The 16810-nt window shown below is 45.9% G+C and overlaps 1 protein-coding gene across 2 annotated transcripts in view; it reads right to left on the reverse strand.

Annotated features, from left to right (window-relative positions):
* Window positions 1-16810, reverse strand: part of LOC129861088 (metabotropic glutamate receptor 7-like) — a 120107-nt gene that overhangs the window by 76954 nt on the left and 26343 nt on the right. For both annotated transcript variants that reach the window (XM_055932199.1, XM_055932200.1), the window contains exon 2: window positions 901-1117. In XM_055932199.1, the coding sequence (XP_055788174.1) occupies window positions 901-1117 (217 nt within the window). The remainder of the gene's footprint in view (window positions 1-900; window positions 1118-16810) is intronic.

Here is a 16810-nt window from a genome sequence, read left to right on the forward strand (position 1 = left end):
GGTGGCAACAAGTCACAAATCTTGCTGCTGTGATGGCACACTGTGGAATTTCACCCAGTAGATATGGGAGTTTATCAAAATTGGAATTGTTTTTTCGAATTCTTTGTGGATCTGTGTAATCTGAGGGAAATATGTCTCTCTAATATGGTCATACATTGGGCAGGAGGTTAGGAAGTGCAGCTCAGTTTCCACCTCATTTTGTGGGCAGTGAGCACATAGCCTGTCTTCTCTTGAGAGCCATGTCTGCCTACGGCGGCCTTTCTCAATAGCAAGGCTATGCTCACTGAGTCTGTACATAGTCAAAGCTTTCCTTAAGTTTGGGTCAGTCACAGTGGTTAGATATTCTGCCACTGTATACTCTCTGTTTAGGGCCAAATAGCATTCTAGTTTGCTCTGTTTTTTTGTTAATTCTTTCCAATGTGTCAAGTAATTATCTTTTTGTTTTCTCATGATTTGGTTGGGTCTAACTGTGCTGTTGTCCTGGGGCTCTCTCTCTCTCTCTCTCTCTCTCTCTCTCTCTCCCTCCCTCCCTCCCTCCCTCCCTCCCTCCCTCCCTCCCTCCCTCCCTCCCTCCCTCCCTCCCTCCCTCCCTCCCTCCCTCCCTCCCTCCCTCCCTCCCTCCCTCCCTCCCTCCCACTCCTCCTCTCCAGCCTGTCAGTGTGCTGCCTGTCTTAAATTGGCAGTGTAATTATAACCTGCTAAAAGGTGGAGGTGGGCATTCTCACCTGTGATCGTTCCCTGTCTGTATGGAACCATGGGGGAAAAATGCTTCAAGAGGAACAACACTGCTCTACCTGTAACTGACGTCTACAGCGCTTTGAGAAATAACTCCAAAACTAAATCTAAGCATAGTATCTTATCATTTATAGTATCATATCCACTACTACTTCCATTACTTACCAGCCTCTTTGGAGATCTCTTGGAAGGCCTCCACGCCCTTCTCTCCATAGCTGCCCTCAGAGGCAACGGTGGAGACGTAGGTCCAGTCCAGGGCTCTGATGATGTCCACCATGGCCTGGGCCTGAAATGAGTCCGGGGGAACCACCCGAGAGAAGAAGTCATAGCGCCGGTCATCACTCAGCTCTGGGGCCGTGGAGGCATAGCTGATCTGAGGGATCTGATTGGAGGAAAGAGTGAAGTGATGAGAAGAGATTTTACTCCTCTTATGCTCAACAGGGTGCAACAACAGTATACAACTTTCAACCCTATTCATTATATTTCTGTCTGCAATGTTCTGAGTGTTTTACCTAACTGAATGTGTTCTACCTAACTGAATAATCCATGCTGAATATGCTTAATGTTGATGGTGGATGACACGAGTTTCAACCAGACAGAGAACAAAAAAATCTTTGAGACCTAGTGAGACCTAGTAAAAAGCACTGTATAAAAGCAATATCATCATTACTAGTATTATTAAGCAGTTTATCATCACTTGAGATGTTCCCGGTGCCCTATAATTATCACAGACAGCTTGGCTCTCAAATAAGTATTGCTGTTTACCCCATCAAATGCTATTGGTGACGTGTAAATTAAATAGGATGTTATAAGACACTGGTATCACCTCACCTCTCCTCACCCCTCACATCCCTCCTAACATTTCGCATCCCTCCTCACCTCTCCTCACCCCTCGAATCCCTCATCACCTCTCCTCTCTCCTCCTCACCCCTCCTCACCTCTCCTCTCCCCTCCTGACCTCTCCTCACCCCTCACATCCCTCCTAACATCTCGCATCCCTCCTCACCTCTCCTCACCCCTCGAATCCCTCATCACCTCTCCTCTCTCCTCCTCACCCCTCCTCACCTCTCCTCTCCCCTCCTGACCTCTCCTCACCCCTCACATCCCTCCTAACATCTCGCATCCCTCCTCACCTCTCCTCACCCCTCGAATCCCTCATCACCTCTCCTCTCTCCTCCTCACCCCTCCTCACCCCTCCTCACCTCTCCTCTCCCCTCCTGACCTCTCCTCACCCCTCACATCCCTCCTAACATCTCGCATCCCTCCTCACCTCTCCTCACCCCTCGAATCCCTCATCACCTCTCCTCTCTCCTCCTCACCCCTCCTCACCCCTCCTCACCTCTCCTCTCCCCTCCTGACCTCTCCTCACCCCTCTCATCCCTCCTAACATCTCGCATCCCTCCTCACCTCTCCTCACCCCTCGAATCCCTCATCACCTCTCCTCTCTCCTCCTCACCCCTCCTCACCTCTCCTCTCCCCTCCTGACCTCTCCTCACCCCTCACATCCCTCCTAACATCTCGCATCCCTCCTCACCTCTCCTCACCCCTCGAATTCCTCATCACCTCTCCTCTCTCCTCCTCACCCCTCCTCACCTCTCCTCTCCCCTCCTGACCTCTCCTCACCCCTCACATCCCTCCTAACATCTCGCATCCCTCCTCACCTCTCCTCACCCCTCGAATCCCTCATCACCTCTCCTCTCTCCTCCTCACCCCTCCTCACCCCTCCTCACCTCTCCTCTCCCCTCCTGACCTCTCCTCACCCCTCTCATCCCTCCTAACATCTCGCATCCCTCCTCACCTATCCTCACCCCTCGAATCCCTCATCACCTCTCCTCTCTCCTCCTCACCCCTCCTCACCTCTCCTCTCTTCTCCTCACCTCTCCTCACCCCTCACATCCCTTCAAACCCTTCCTCACCTCTCGCATCCCGCCACACCCCTCCTCTCCCTTCCTCACCTCACCGCTCCTCACCTCAGCTCTCCCCTCCTCTCCTCTCCTCACCCCTCCTCACCTGTCCCCGGTGCAATCACAGAGATGTTATGAGTGTTCAGGTACAGACCAGCTACCTTGAATCACTCAGGTGGGCTGGGTGCATCACATTGATATTGTTGGATATGGTTGAGATACCCCATCACACCATCTTATCTAAGCTGCTGTATGAATGCAATCCATTCCTATTAGGCTGATCAGAAGCAGCTGGACACTGGGGAAACAGGGGAATGAGGACACAGAAGCCCACTGATGGAATCCCACAACCCAGGCTAACAGCACTGAGTATGAGTTATGGCTTTGACCCACTACTGCACAAAGCAGACAAAAAGAGGAGGGGAACAGGAGGCCATGTTCAAAGCAACTTAATACGTGTTGAACGGCCAAACGTATATGCGAGTACAACATCAGTTCTGGTTGTAATACAATTACACAAATTCAGGGGAGGGAATACTGTCAGATGCTAGTAGCTAAACCACTTCAGTGAGTTAGAATTTAGTGTTCTGATTCAAAAGTGGGCAGCAGCCAGGTAGTCTAGCATTAAGAGCATTGGGCCAGTAACTGAAAGGTCACTGGTTTGAATCCACGAGCCTACTAGGTAAAAAATATATTGAATGTGCCCTTGAGCAAGGCACTTAACTCTAATTGCTCCTGTAAGTCTCTCTGGATAAGAGCATCTGCTAAATTACTTTTAAAAAAACTATGATACAATGTAATAAAAGGATGAGAAAGAGAATGCCAGTGATTTGTATTTTAACACACTGTCTCTATCTCTTTCACTCTCTTTAGCTCTGTCTCTCTTTATTTCAGTCTCTCTCTATCTCTGTCTCTCTCTTTCTGTCTCTCTCTATCTCTGTCTCTCTCTTTCTGTCTCTGTCTATCTCTGTCTCTCTATCTCTGTCTCACTATCTCTGTCTCACTATCTCTGTCTCTCTATCGCTGTATCTCTATCAATTCAATTCAAGGGGCTTTATTGGCATGGGAAACATGTGTTAACATTGCCAAAGCAAGTGAGGTAGATAATATACAAAGTGGAATAAACAATAAAAATTAACAGTAAACATTACACATACAGAAGTTTCAAAACAATAAAGACATTACAAATGTCATATTATATATATACAGTGTTGTAATAATGTACAAATGGTTAAAGTACACAAGGGAAAATAAATAAGCATAAATATGGGTTGTATTTACAATGGTGTTTGTTCTTCACTGGTTGCCCTTTTATGTGGCAACAGGTCACAAATCTTGCTGCTGTGATGGCACACTGTGGAATTTCACCTAGTAGATATGGGAGTTTATCAAAATTGGATTTGTTTTCGAATTCTTTGTGGATCTGTGTAATCTGAGGGAAATATGTCTTTCTAATATGGTCATACATTGGGCAGGAGGTCAGGAAGTGCAGCTCAGTTTCCACCTCATTTTGTGGGCAGTGAGCACATAGCCTGTCTTCTCTTGAGAGCCATGTCTGCCTACGGCGGCCTTTCTCAATAGCAAGGCTATGCTCACTGAGTCTGTACATAGTCAAAGCTTTCCTTAAGTTTAGGTCAGTGTACTCTCTGTTTAGGGCCAAATAGCATTCTAGTTTGCTCTGTTTTTTTGTTAATTCTTTCCAATGTGTCAAGTAATTATCTTTTTGTTTTCTCATGATTTGGTTGGGTCTAATTGTGCTGTTGTCCTGGGGCTCTGTGGGGTGTGTTTGTGTTTGTGAACAGAGCCCTAGGACCAGCTTGCTTAGGGGACTCTTCTCCAGGTTCATCTCTCTGTAGGTGATGGCTTTGTTATGGAAGGTTTGGGAATCGCTTCCTTTTAGGTGGTTATAGAATTTAACGGCTCTTTTCTGGATTTTGATAATTAGTGGGTATCGGCCTAATTCTGCTCTGCATGTATTATTTGGTGTTCTACGTTGTACACGGAGGATATTTTTGCAGAATTCTGCATGCAGTCTCAATTTGGTGTTTGTCCCATTTTGTCCCACGTCTTGGTTGGTGAGCGGACCCCAGACCTCACAACCATAAAGGGCAATGGGCTCTATGACTGATTCAAGTATTTTTAGCCAGATCCTAATTGGTATGTTGAAATTTATGTTCCTTTGATGGCATAGAATGCCCTTCTTGCCTTGTCTCTCAGATCATTCACAGCTTTGTGGAAGTTACCTGTGGCGCTGATGTTTAGGCCGAGGTATGTATCGTTTTTTGTGTGCTCTAGGGCAACAGTGTCTAGATGGAATTTGTGGTCCTGGCGACTGGACCTTTTTTGGAACACCATTATTTTGGTCTTACTGAGATTTACTGTCAGGGCCCAGGTCTGACAGAATCTGTGCAGAAGATCTAGGTGCTGCTGTAGGCCCTCCTTGGTTGGTGACAGAAGCACCAGATCATCAGCAAACAGTAGACATTTGACTTCGGATTCTAGTAGGGTGAGGCCGGGCGCTGCAGACTGTTCTAGTGCCCGCGCCAATTCGTTGATATATATGTTGAAGAGGGTGGGGCTTAAGCTGCATCCCTGTCTCACCCCACGACCCTGTGTGAAGAAAGGTGTGTGTTTTTTGCCAATTTTAACCGCACACTTGTTGTTTGTGTACATGTATTTTATAATGTTGTATGTTTTACCCCCAACACCACTTTTCATCAATTTGTATAGCAGACCCTCATGCCAAATTGAGTCGAAGGCTTTTTTGAAATCAACAAAGCATGAGAAGACTTTGCCTTTGTTTTGGTTTGTTTGGTTGTCAATTAGGGTGTGTAGGGTGAATACATGGTCTGTTGTACGGTAATTTGGTAAAAAGACAATTTGACATTTGCTCAGTACATTGTTTTCATTGAGGAAATGTACGAGTCTGCTTTTAATGATAATGCAGAGTATTTTCACAAGGTTACTGTTGACGCATATTCCACGGTAGTTATTGGGGTCAAATTTGTCTCCACTTTTGTGGATTGGGGTGATCAGTCCTTGGTTCCAAATATTGGGGAAGATGCCAGAGCTAAGGACGATGTTAAAGAGTTTCTCTCTATCTCTCTATCGCTGTCTCTCTGTCTCTCTTTCTGTATCTCTGTCTCTCTGTCTCTCTTTCTGTATCTTTGTCTCTCTTTCTGTATCTCTGTCTCCGTCTCTCTGTCTCCGTCTCTCTGTCTCCGTCTCTCTGTCTCCGTCTCTCTGTCTCCGTCTCTCTGTCTCCGTCTCTCTGTCTCCGTCTCTCTGTCTCCGTCTCTCTGTCTCCGTCTCTCTGTCTCCGTCTCTCTGTCTCCGTCTCTCTGTCTCTGTCTCTAAAAGTATCTATTTGCAGTGTTTGGTAGGAACTGTATCTCATCAATGTTGTTCTTATAATGTGATGCACTCTGGCGCCCCAGAGGTCTTATATAGGTCTGATAGATTGTTGAGTCACATCTTTTCAGAAACAGGGCTGGAAACAAACTGTCCTCTCCTGAGCTTCTTGCTGCAGGAACTGCTTTAAGAAGCAGAAAGTGGGCTTGTGTTATTTTGGGAGCACAACCAAGATTTGCCCCATGTCTCATGGCCTGTTGATATAATTCTTACACACTACTTACTCTGGGCCTTTTTAATTACCCCTTTGACCTCCCGCTGAATAAAAAAGCTAAACCTTCAATCAGTAAATGCAGGAGACGAAGAGCTTCCCACATGACTACAATACTACGAGACGCTGTGGGTATAAACAGTCTGTGATAAGGATTTCACACCTGTGCACCTCTCTCTCCGCTAGCTAATGGACTACAAATGAAGCAAGACTCCAGTTTGTAATGTATCTAGACTACTGTGTAAAATAGAAGGATTAAATGACAATATTTTGGCGCTTGATTACTTCCTCCTCTATTTATCATCGGGACAAAAGGTGAACTGTTCTGTTTTTTTGTCACTATCTTCATCAAGCAAAATCCAATCTGCTTCAGCGATAGGTTTTGTAAAATTCCCATTGATCAGACTGTTCTAAGCACTCTTTTCATTAGAAGTGTCTTAAATGGACTTTGCATTCTAAATATTGAATCCTTCTGTAATACACCATTAATTACCAGCTCAGCCAATAGACAGCCTACGTTAAAATAGTCAACCCTGCACTTTCTGACGTCTGACTGTGATAAGATGACTCATAGGGTCTCTACAGTGAAGTGGCGCCTGTTGTACATAACAATACATAATCACATTTCTCCATTCTCTCCGTCCCACCATAGGTAAGGTCGTGTAGTGATTGCAGCCCATCCAGGAAGTCTAGACCATAATAACTCAAGCACAATTAAAATCAGAATTAATTGAACATGAGCAATTGAACTCAGGCCCAGGAACGAGGGGTAAAAAAGGTAGATTAACAATGCCCCCTTTTCAGCATCACAATTACCCAGAGCTGATGTCTGGCGCCTGGCATTTGTGGTATGGATCAGAGGTAGGATTGCTAAGGGTAATCGCTCAGCTTGCTCTTAAATGTATCTGGGCTGACTGGATCAATGGGAGGAAAACACAGCGGTCTCTTATAGGGGACACTCTTTTATAGATCTACCACCGTAAAGTGCTGCCTACCTCTCTGAATAACAATCCAGAGCTGCAGTCTAAAAAGAGGAAGGAAGGGACAGTTAGCTTTTATTGTCATGAATCTTGCCCTGGAGGCAGAACTGAGCGATTTCCGCTAGATGGGCCAGCTGCAAAGTCAAAATTTGGCTATATCGTAAGAATTCACAACAGCAAAAGTTAGATTTTTGGTCCTCATTTAATGTTAGGGTTAGGTGTGTTAGGGTTAGCAGAGTGGTTAAGGTTAGGTTTAAAATCATATTTCATGACTTTGTGGCCAGCTAGTGACCACTCTGCAGAGCTGCCTCTAGGACAAGATTAAATACAAAGCTGTGAAGGAAGGGAGAGAGGGAGCTGAGAGGAGAGGTGGGGAGAGAGAAAGGAAGAGAGCTAAGAGAGAAAGTGAGGGAAAGAGAGAAAAGGAGAGGGAGAGCTGAGAGAGGTAGAGAAAGCTGTGACAGGTACAGAGAGGAAGAGAGAGGGAGAGGGGGGAGAGAGAGAGAGAGAGAGAGAGAGAGAGAGAGAGAGAGAGAGAGAGAGAGAGAAAGAGCAGTCCAATATGCTAACTGAGATTAAATGAGACTTTTCAACAGACAGGTGTGTTTATGAGGAAAAGTGACTAAACGGGGTTACTGTGTAAAGGTTAGAGTCGTTACTGTGTGTGGGGGGGGGGGGGGGGGGGGTTTACTGTGTAAAGGTTAGAGACGTTACTGTGTGTGTGGGGGGGGGATACTGTGTAAAGGTTAGAGACGTTACTGTGTGTGTGTGGGGGGGGGGGGGGGGTTACTGTGTAAAGGTTAGAGACGTTACTGTGTGTGGGGGGGGGGGGGGGGGTTACTGTGTAAAGGTTAGAGACGTTACAGTGTGTGGGGTGGGGGGTTACTGCGGGGTTACTGTGTAAAGGTTAGAGACGTTACTGTGTGTGTGTGTGTGGGGGGGGGGGGGGGGGTTACTGTGTAAAGGTTAGAGACGTCACTTAGTGTGTGTGTGGGGGGGGGTTACTGCGTAAAGGTTAGAGACGTTACTTAGTGTGTGTGTGGGGGGAGGTTACTGTGTAAAGGTTAGAGACGTTACAGTGTGTGGGGGGGGGGGGGGGGTTACTGTGTAAAGGTTAGAGACGTTACAGTGTGTGGGGGGGGGGGTTACTGTGTAAAGGTTAGAGACGTTACAGTGTGTGTGGGGGGGGGGGGGTTACTGTGTAAAGGTTAGAGACGTTACAGTGTGTGGGGGGGGGGGTTACTGTGTAAAGGTTAGAGACGTTACAGTGTGTGTGGGGGGGGGGTTACTGTGTAAAGGTTAGAGACGTTACAGTGTGTGGGGGGGGGGGTTACTGTGTAAAGGTTAGAGACGTTACAGTGTGTGTGGGGGGGGGGGGGTTACTGTGTAAAGGTTAGAGACGTTACAGTGTGTGGGGGGGGGTTACTGCGGGGTTACTGTGTAAAGGTTAGAGACGTTACTTAGTGTGTGTGTGGGGGGGGGGGGTTACTGTGTAAAGGTTAGAGACGTTACAGTGTGTGGGGGGGGGGGGGGGGGGTTACTGTGTAAAGGTTAGAGACGTTACAGTGTGTGGGGGGGGGTTACTGCGGGGTTACTGTGTAAAGGTTAGAGACGTTACTGTGTGTGTGTGGGGGGGGGGGGGTTACTGTGTAAAGGTTAGAGACGTTACTGTGTGTGTGGGGGGGGGGGGGGGTTACTGTGTAAAGGTTAGAGACGTTACTGTGTGTGTGTGGGGGGGGGGGGGGTTACTGTGTAAAGGTTAGAGACGTTACTTAGTTTGTGTGTGGGGGGGGGGGGGGTTACTGTGTAAAGGTTAGAGACGTTACTGTGTGTGTGGGGGGGGGGGGGGGTTACTGTGTAAAGGTTAGAGACGTTACTGTGTGTGTGTGTGTGGGGGGGGGGTTACTGTGTAACGGTTAGAGACGTTACAGTGTGTGGGGTGGGGGGGTTACTGCGGGGTTACTGTGTAAAGGTTAGAGACGTTACTGTGTGTGTGGGGGGGGGGGGGGGGGTTACTGCGGGGTTACTGTGTAAAGGTTAGAGACGTTACTGTGTGTGTGGGGGGGGGGGGTTACTGCGGGGTTACTGTGTAAAGGTTAGAGACGTTACTTAGTGTGTGTGTGGGGGGGGGGGGGTTACTGTGTAAAGGTTAGAGACGTTACTGTGTGTGGGGGGGGGGTTACTGTGTAAAGGTTAGAGACGTTACTGTGTGTGTGTGTGTGGGGGGGGGTTACTGTGTAACGGTTAGAGACGCTACAGTGTGTGGGGTGGGGGGGTTACTGCGGGGTTACTGTGTAAAGGTTAGAGACGTTACTGTGTGTGTGGGGGGGGGGGGGGGGTTACTGCGGGGTTACTGTGTAAAGGTTAGAGACGTTACTGTGTGTGTGTGTGTGTGTGGGGGGGGGGGGGGGGGGGTTACTGTGTAAAGTTGAACTTTTACTTCAGAAGGAATGCGGTGTGAAGTAAATTAGTGAAGCTTGCCCTTTCCACTGTTATTTCACATACCGTCGGCTACAAAGCAGCGAGGTGGATGGTTCTCAACATAGGTGAAGGGTTAGGGGAATTTATTTGGAGCGAGAAAAGGGATGTTTATGTTGTTTATTTCTAAACGTTTACTCCTCTCTGGCACTTGACTTGTCTGTCTGCCATGTGGCTATTGCTCATTCTCTCTCATTGTGAAGGATGAACCATGCCCAATGAAAAAGGATTCTCAAAAACATGTGTGGCATATGCTAGAGCTACGTTATGATTCTCTGTCATAGAAACGGCAACCATCTATCTCTTCTATCACCGGGGTGAATATGTTATCGTCTTCAGAGATACAAATCACAGCAGACTAACTCAATGGATAATAGACTGGACAGTGCATACCCTCAGGGACTCTTAATCAAACCTGATCCTCTATGGAAACCAAAGCCCATCTTTCAGATGGAGAATCATGATAGCTCAGAGAGAGAGAGCAACCCTCAGTTTTAAAATAGTTGAGTTCTGTCACCATAACTCACGAGTTAGCCAGAGAAACTTAGACCACATCCAGTCTGGATTTAGTCTCCATTTCTCACAGAGTTACTCAGAGGAAAAACTCAGAACATCAAAACAAAACAATTCCTGTGACAGGAGCTGAACTGTTTCCCCTGAATACATTTAACTAGAGAGATGACAGCAAGCCAGGTTCCATTGCAAGAAACTCTGTTTCTATTCATTGCATGATTAGATTGTATCGACGATTAGATATGTATCGACGTCAGTCAGCCTGGCTGCGCTGCTACAGTCACAGTCTCTGTGGCAGACAGCGGAACTGATAGCGAGTTCTCTGACAGAGTAAACTCTGACCTTATGCTGTCTGTGACCAAATGCCAGGGCACACACTTCACCATCACACTGTGGGCGAACACTGGGCACTGGGCACTGGGCATAGGATCTGGATCAGGAAAAAGAGTCATCTGGGACCACACTTCACCAGCAAAACAACCAGAAGATATGAGTTAGCATTTTTAATGAGAACATATTGTTTTAATGTTGACAGTGATATGTGATGTGAATTCATGGCAAATTATGTGAGACTAGAATACGCATTGACAGAGGGAATAGTACCTCTACAAAGCAACAAAACTGTACAGTAAAAATGTATTTCTGCAGTGTAAAATATAATGTGCGCCTACAAAGATATTGAACAGTTATCACATTTCATTTCAAGCACTTGCTGATAAATCAAAGGGACAGCTGAAAATAAAAGTCTACTAGCGTAGCTGGATTAAGCAGCGGGAGATGCGTATTCAGATGACAGTACCATTTGTCAGCAGGGCAGAGGTAATGACTGTGGCCAGACATGGAACCCCGGGCTGAGCTTGGGTAATCTCTCCCCACCAGAACATGCTACTGCCAAACAAAAGAGGAAGACATGAAGACATGAAAACGCTCTCGTTTTGACTGTTGAATCTCGTTCTCTCTTTTTCTTTCACTGTCTGTCTGTCTGTCTGTCTGTCTGTCTGTCTGTCTGTCTGTCTGTCTGTGTATGTCTGTGTCTGTCTGTCTGTCTGTCTGTCTGTCTGTCTGTCAATTTAAACAGTCTCACATCCTCATATCCATCTCCTCTTTCACTCTCTTTGTCTCTCTCACTCTCACTCCTCCCCCTCCTCCCCTCCCTTCCTCTCTCTCTCTTTGCATCCAGAGACTCCTACAAAGATGATCAGCAGACACTTCCTGCCCAGGGAGGGCCTGGTGCTGCCGGTTTCCTGAGTCAAGCCAATCTGCCACTAGCCATTTAGACCTTAGCCAGCCAGCCTGCCTCACCCTCCCTTGATCCCTACCTGCTCTCTCTGTTCCCTCCCTCACCCATTCTCCCATCAGTCAATCTCAATCAAGCTAGTCTCCTTTTCTCTCCCTCTCCCTCCACCCTCCCCCATTCTTCCCCCAGTCAATGTCAATGGAGCCTGCCTCCCTTTCTTCTGGTGTCTCTCTCTCTCACACACATTCTCCCTTTAACCCCTCTCCATCGAACCAGTATCTCTTTCTCTATTAATTCCTGGTCTCTTTCCCTCGTTCACCCCACTCTCACAAGCCAGTCACTCTTTTCCAGTTCTCCTCCCTACCCCATTCTCCCAAGGCCAATAATTCCTATCTTTCCCTGGTCTCCCCCATTCCTCTCCCATTCTCCCCTTAGCCATTCTGACATGAGCCAGTCTCCCTGCCTCCAGCTCCCCCAGCCAGCCGGGTCCCGCAGCCAGCCAGGTCCCTCAGTTAATCTATACAGCCAACTAAGAAGCTAGTTAGTCACTTCTCCATTATAAACTCCCTCCCCCATTCTCCCTTAAATCACTCCCACCCCCCATACCTATTTTTCTAGTCTGCCTCTCCCAATTTCCCCCTTTGACATTTTTAGATGAGACAATCTCCCATCCCACCCCCCAGCCAGTTGCTCATCTAGTGAGCTAGTTAGACTCTTTCCATTATCTCCCCTAGTGAGGCTTCCCATCAGTTCTTCTAAACACGATTCCCTCCTGTCTCCACCAATCATCATCCTTCTCTGATAGTAAACCCCCTCCATATTATACCTGTTTGTTGTCTCTACGTCCACCCCTCCAAAGGCTCTATCACTATCTCACTCCTTTCCCATGCTCTCCCCATCCTTCTCCCTCTTCTCTATACCCATCCACTGGGCTGATCCAAGGTGTATGCTGGGTCTCAGACCTCAAATCTAATAACATTTTATTTGTCACGTGCCAAATACAACAGGTGTAGACTTTACAGAGACATGCTTCCTTACAAGCCCTTTCCCAACAATGCAGAGCTAAAAAGAAAAAAAAGATTAGCAATATAAATGTAAATAGCAACACATAAATAGTAACACAATATAATTACAATAACAAGGCTATATACAAGGAATACATGTACCGAGTCAATGTGCAGGGTTACGAAGTAGTTGAGGTAATCAAGGTAATATGTCATGTAGGTAGGCATAAAAGTGACTAGGCAATCAGGATAGATAATACCGTTTTTTACAATCACTTTGGCACTAATTTCGGAACCTTGATGTAATTTTTCAAAACTCTAGACACAAAACTCACAACCAATGATCAAAATGCAAATATTTCAAAACTCTAACAATTTTTCCAATTGCTTGGATACAATACAGATAAAGCTAAGATCATTTGTTAATTGAACTAAAATCACCTGTTCAAAATGACACAACTTAACATCAAAGTATTACCATTTCAAAATGCAATTCACACATTACATCTGAGATGACTGTCTATTCATTTCATTACAATGATCTAACTATCAATTGATACAACTGCTCAAAATGATAAGTAACTGTTGCATTACTATTAATGCATAGTTTTATGAAAACTGACAAACAATATCCCATGTTTAGGTCATGAAAGTTTCAGGATAACGAGATCCATTGACACCAATTACCGTGGAACATGAAACAATTGGAAAACATTATCTATGGATGTAATATTTCATCATCATTCTTTATCAGACACTGTTTCTATGGTCCCATGTACCACTTTTCCAGACCATGTTTTCAGATTTATTAGGTACACCTATCTAGTACTGGGTAGGACCCCCTTTTGCCTCCACAACAGCCTGAGTTATTCACGGTGTTGTACGTTAAGAGATGCCCTTCTGCACACCACAGTTTTAAACAGCTGTTATTTGAGCATTTGTGGCCTTTCTGTTAGCTTGAATGAGTCTGGACATTCTCCTCTGACCTCTCTCATTAACAAGAACTGCCGCTCACTGAGTGTGTTTTGTTTATCGTACCATTCTCTGTAAACTCTAGAGATTGTAGTGCGTAAAAATCCCAGGAAGGCAGCTGTTTCTGAGATGCTGGAATCACCATGTGTGGCATCAACAATCATACCACGGTCAAAGTTGCTAAGATTACGCATATTGCCCGTTCTAATGTTTGGTCGAACAACATCTAAAGCTCTCTACTCTATATACTCTATATATTGAGTTGCAGGCAGCCACATGATTCGCTGTTCGAATGTAACCGTCCTTGATGAGCTAAATCAGGTCTGTAGAGCTGATGGCATGACCTATGTCATTGTGTGGGATAATGTCAGGTTCCACCATGCTCAATTGGTGCAAGCATGGTTTCAGGCCCATCCACAATTTACCACCCTGTACTTACCCCCATACTCTCCTTTCCTTAACCCGATTGAGGATTTTTTTTCCACGTGGAGGTGGAAGGTATGTGATAGGCGCCCTCACGAACAAGCCACCCTTCTCCAGGCCATGGATGATGCATGCAATGACATCACGGCAGACCAGTGTCAGGCCTGGATTCGCCATGCCCGAAGATTCTTCCCAAGCTGTTTGGCTAATGAAAACATCCATTGTGATGTGGATGAGAACCTGTGGCCAAATCCACAAGACAGGGTTGATGTAAATATAGAAGTACAGTAATCAATCTTTTGTTTTTCTTTTTACAGTAAGCCAGGTGAGGAACACTGCAGTTGATGTTTTAAAGTAAGCCAGGTGAGGAACACTGCAGTTTATGTTTTACAGTAAGCCAGGTGAGGAACACTGCAGTTGATGTTTTACAGTAAGCCAGGTGAGGAACACTGCAGTTGATGTTTTACAGTATGCCAGGTGAGGAACACTGCAGTTTATGTTTTACAGTAAGCCAGGTGAGGAACACTGCAGTTTATGTTTTACAGTGAGCCAGGTGAGGAACACTGCAGTTTATGTTTTACAGTAAGCCAGGTGAGGAACAATGCAGTTTATGTTTTACAGTAAGCCAGGTGAGGAACACTGCAGTTTATGTTTTACAGTAAGCCAGGTGAGGAACACTGCAGTTTATGTTTTACAGTAAGCCAGGTGAGGAACACTGCAGTTGATGTTTTACAGTAAGCCAGGTGAGGAACACTGCAGTTGATGTTTTACAGTAAGCCAGGTGAGGAACACTGCAGTTTATGTTTTACAGTAAGCCAGGTGAGGAACACTGCAGTTGACCTTTAACTGTTTTTTCTTTTTTTGTAGCTAATGATTTCTGCTTTGATTCAAAGAAACCTATGTTGTGATTTTATTGTATTTCATCAATAAATTTCATATTTTGTTCAATGATTCCACTGTCTCTGTAGTGTTCTCTCTTCTAGCCCTTTTCCAGTGATGTATTTACGTGTAGTAGCATAATGAAACATGTATCACATATTTTGTACTACAATATTTAATGATTGTACGAACAACTACACAGTGAAACTATCGGTATCTTGTGTGTGGGTGATCTAAATGAATGTTCCTATTGTATTTCATGATAAATGACTTATTTGAACCTATGATTCTGCAAGTGCAAGGTTTCTTTAAAGATGTGAATGCACAATACAATGTTTTGAAGATTGGACAGCCTGTGTTACAAGTGATGACCGTTTTGAGTTTTGTGTCTAGAGTTTTGAAAAATGACATCAAGGTTCTGAAATTAGTGCCAAAGTGATTGTTAAAAACTGTAAACAGAGTAGCAGCAGCATGTGAGGAGTGTGAAAGGGTGTCTATGTGTGTGTGTGTGTGTGTGTGTGTGTGTGTGTGTGTGTGTGTGTGTGTGTGTGTGTGTGTGTGTGCGTGCGTGCGTGCGTGCGTGCGTGCGTGCGTGCGTGCGTGCGTGTGTGTGTGTCAGTGTAGTATGTGTGAGTAGAGTCCAGAGAGTGTGCATAGAGCCAGTGCAAGAGAGTCCGTGTTAAAAAAACAGGGTCAATGCAAATAGTCTGGGTAGCCATCTGATTAACCGTTCAGCAGTCTTGCCCTGCCAGAGGATATTTTCACCCTCTTCCCACAGGGCACAGACATCACTTCAATGTCTAGTTTTATTTACAGTAGTCAATTAAGGTGAATTCAACATGAAATTAACAAAAAAATTCACCCTGTCCTTGGTTTATGGTTAAAAGTTGGGTAGGGAAAAATGAAATTCCCTTACATTGATGACGTTGATTCAATGTCAACACATAGATTTTTTTTGTTTTTGAAATGATGTGGAAGCAACGTTGTTTCAACCAGTTTTTGCCCAGAGGTGAAGTCTCTCCTTCCCCCGTCCCCCCTCCTCTCCCTTGTCTCCGCCTTCTCTCACTCCACCGAGCCCCTCCTCTCCCCTCCCCTAGTCTCCCCTCCTTTCCCGTCTCCCCTTCCCCCAACTCCCTCCTCTACCCTGTCTCCCGTCTCCCCTCCTCTCCCTCTCCTCTCCTCTGTCTCCCCTTCTCTCCCTAGTCTCTCCTTCCCCCGTCCCCCCTCCTCTACATTGTCTCCCCTTCTCTCCCTAGTCTCTCCTTCCCCGTCTCCCTCCTCTACCTTGTCTCCCCTCCTCTCCCTCTCCTCTCCACAATCTCCATCTCCTCTCCCCGGTTTCCCTTCCTCTCCCGTCTCCCCTCCTCCCCCATCTCCCCACCTCTCCCCCGTCTCTACCTCCCCCAACCCCATCCTCTCCCCTGTCTCCCCCTCCTGTTCCCCTGGATGTGGTGTATGTGTGCTGGGCTGGCTGCTGGGCCTCAGGTCTGCCATGCCAGAGTGTATTTTAAGATGCACTGCATGTTCCTCTCCACAGGGACAGAGGCCAGGTATGACTCACAAATCAGATATTTGACCAGGAGAGGAGAGGAGAGTGGATCGCTCACTAAAGGGATCCTACAGTAAGTGACCTCCATCTTCCCATCTGGTAAATAGCCTGCTATATCCACCATGATGCCGTTCAGACTGTTAAGAGGAAATAATCTGTTTCTAAACTGCAGTTTGAGCTCAGACAGACACAGAGCTCTTTATTAAAACAGCCTGAGGGGCGGGAGAAAATCACATTCTATTGTGCTGTTCATGTATTGTAAAGTTTGCGCTGACAATAAGTGCATGTTGCATTTCCGAAGGCATATGCTTGTATACATTATGCTTGATTTTGATGTGATGCTCATTCTATGCATGCAACATAAATGTATGAAAATTCACTAACAGTACTGTAAGTGATTCAGTCTAACCAAATGACTAAATGGTAGGATAGATGTACATAGAAAAGAACAAAGAAAGGCTCTATAGAGAAGGTTTAAACACTCTACATTATGTTTGGGGGTCTCGCCAGGTGC

This window comes from Salvelinus fontinalis, chromosome 8, assembly GCF_029448725.1.
Source record: "Salvelinus fontinalis isolate EN_2023a chromosome 8, ASM2944872v1, whole genome shotgun sequence".
NCBI lineage: Eukaryota > Metazoa > Chordata > Actinopteri > Salmoniformes > Salmonidae > Salvelinus > Salvelinus fontinalis.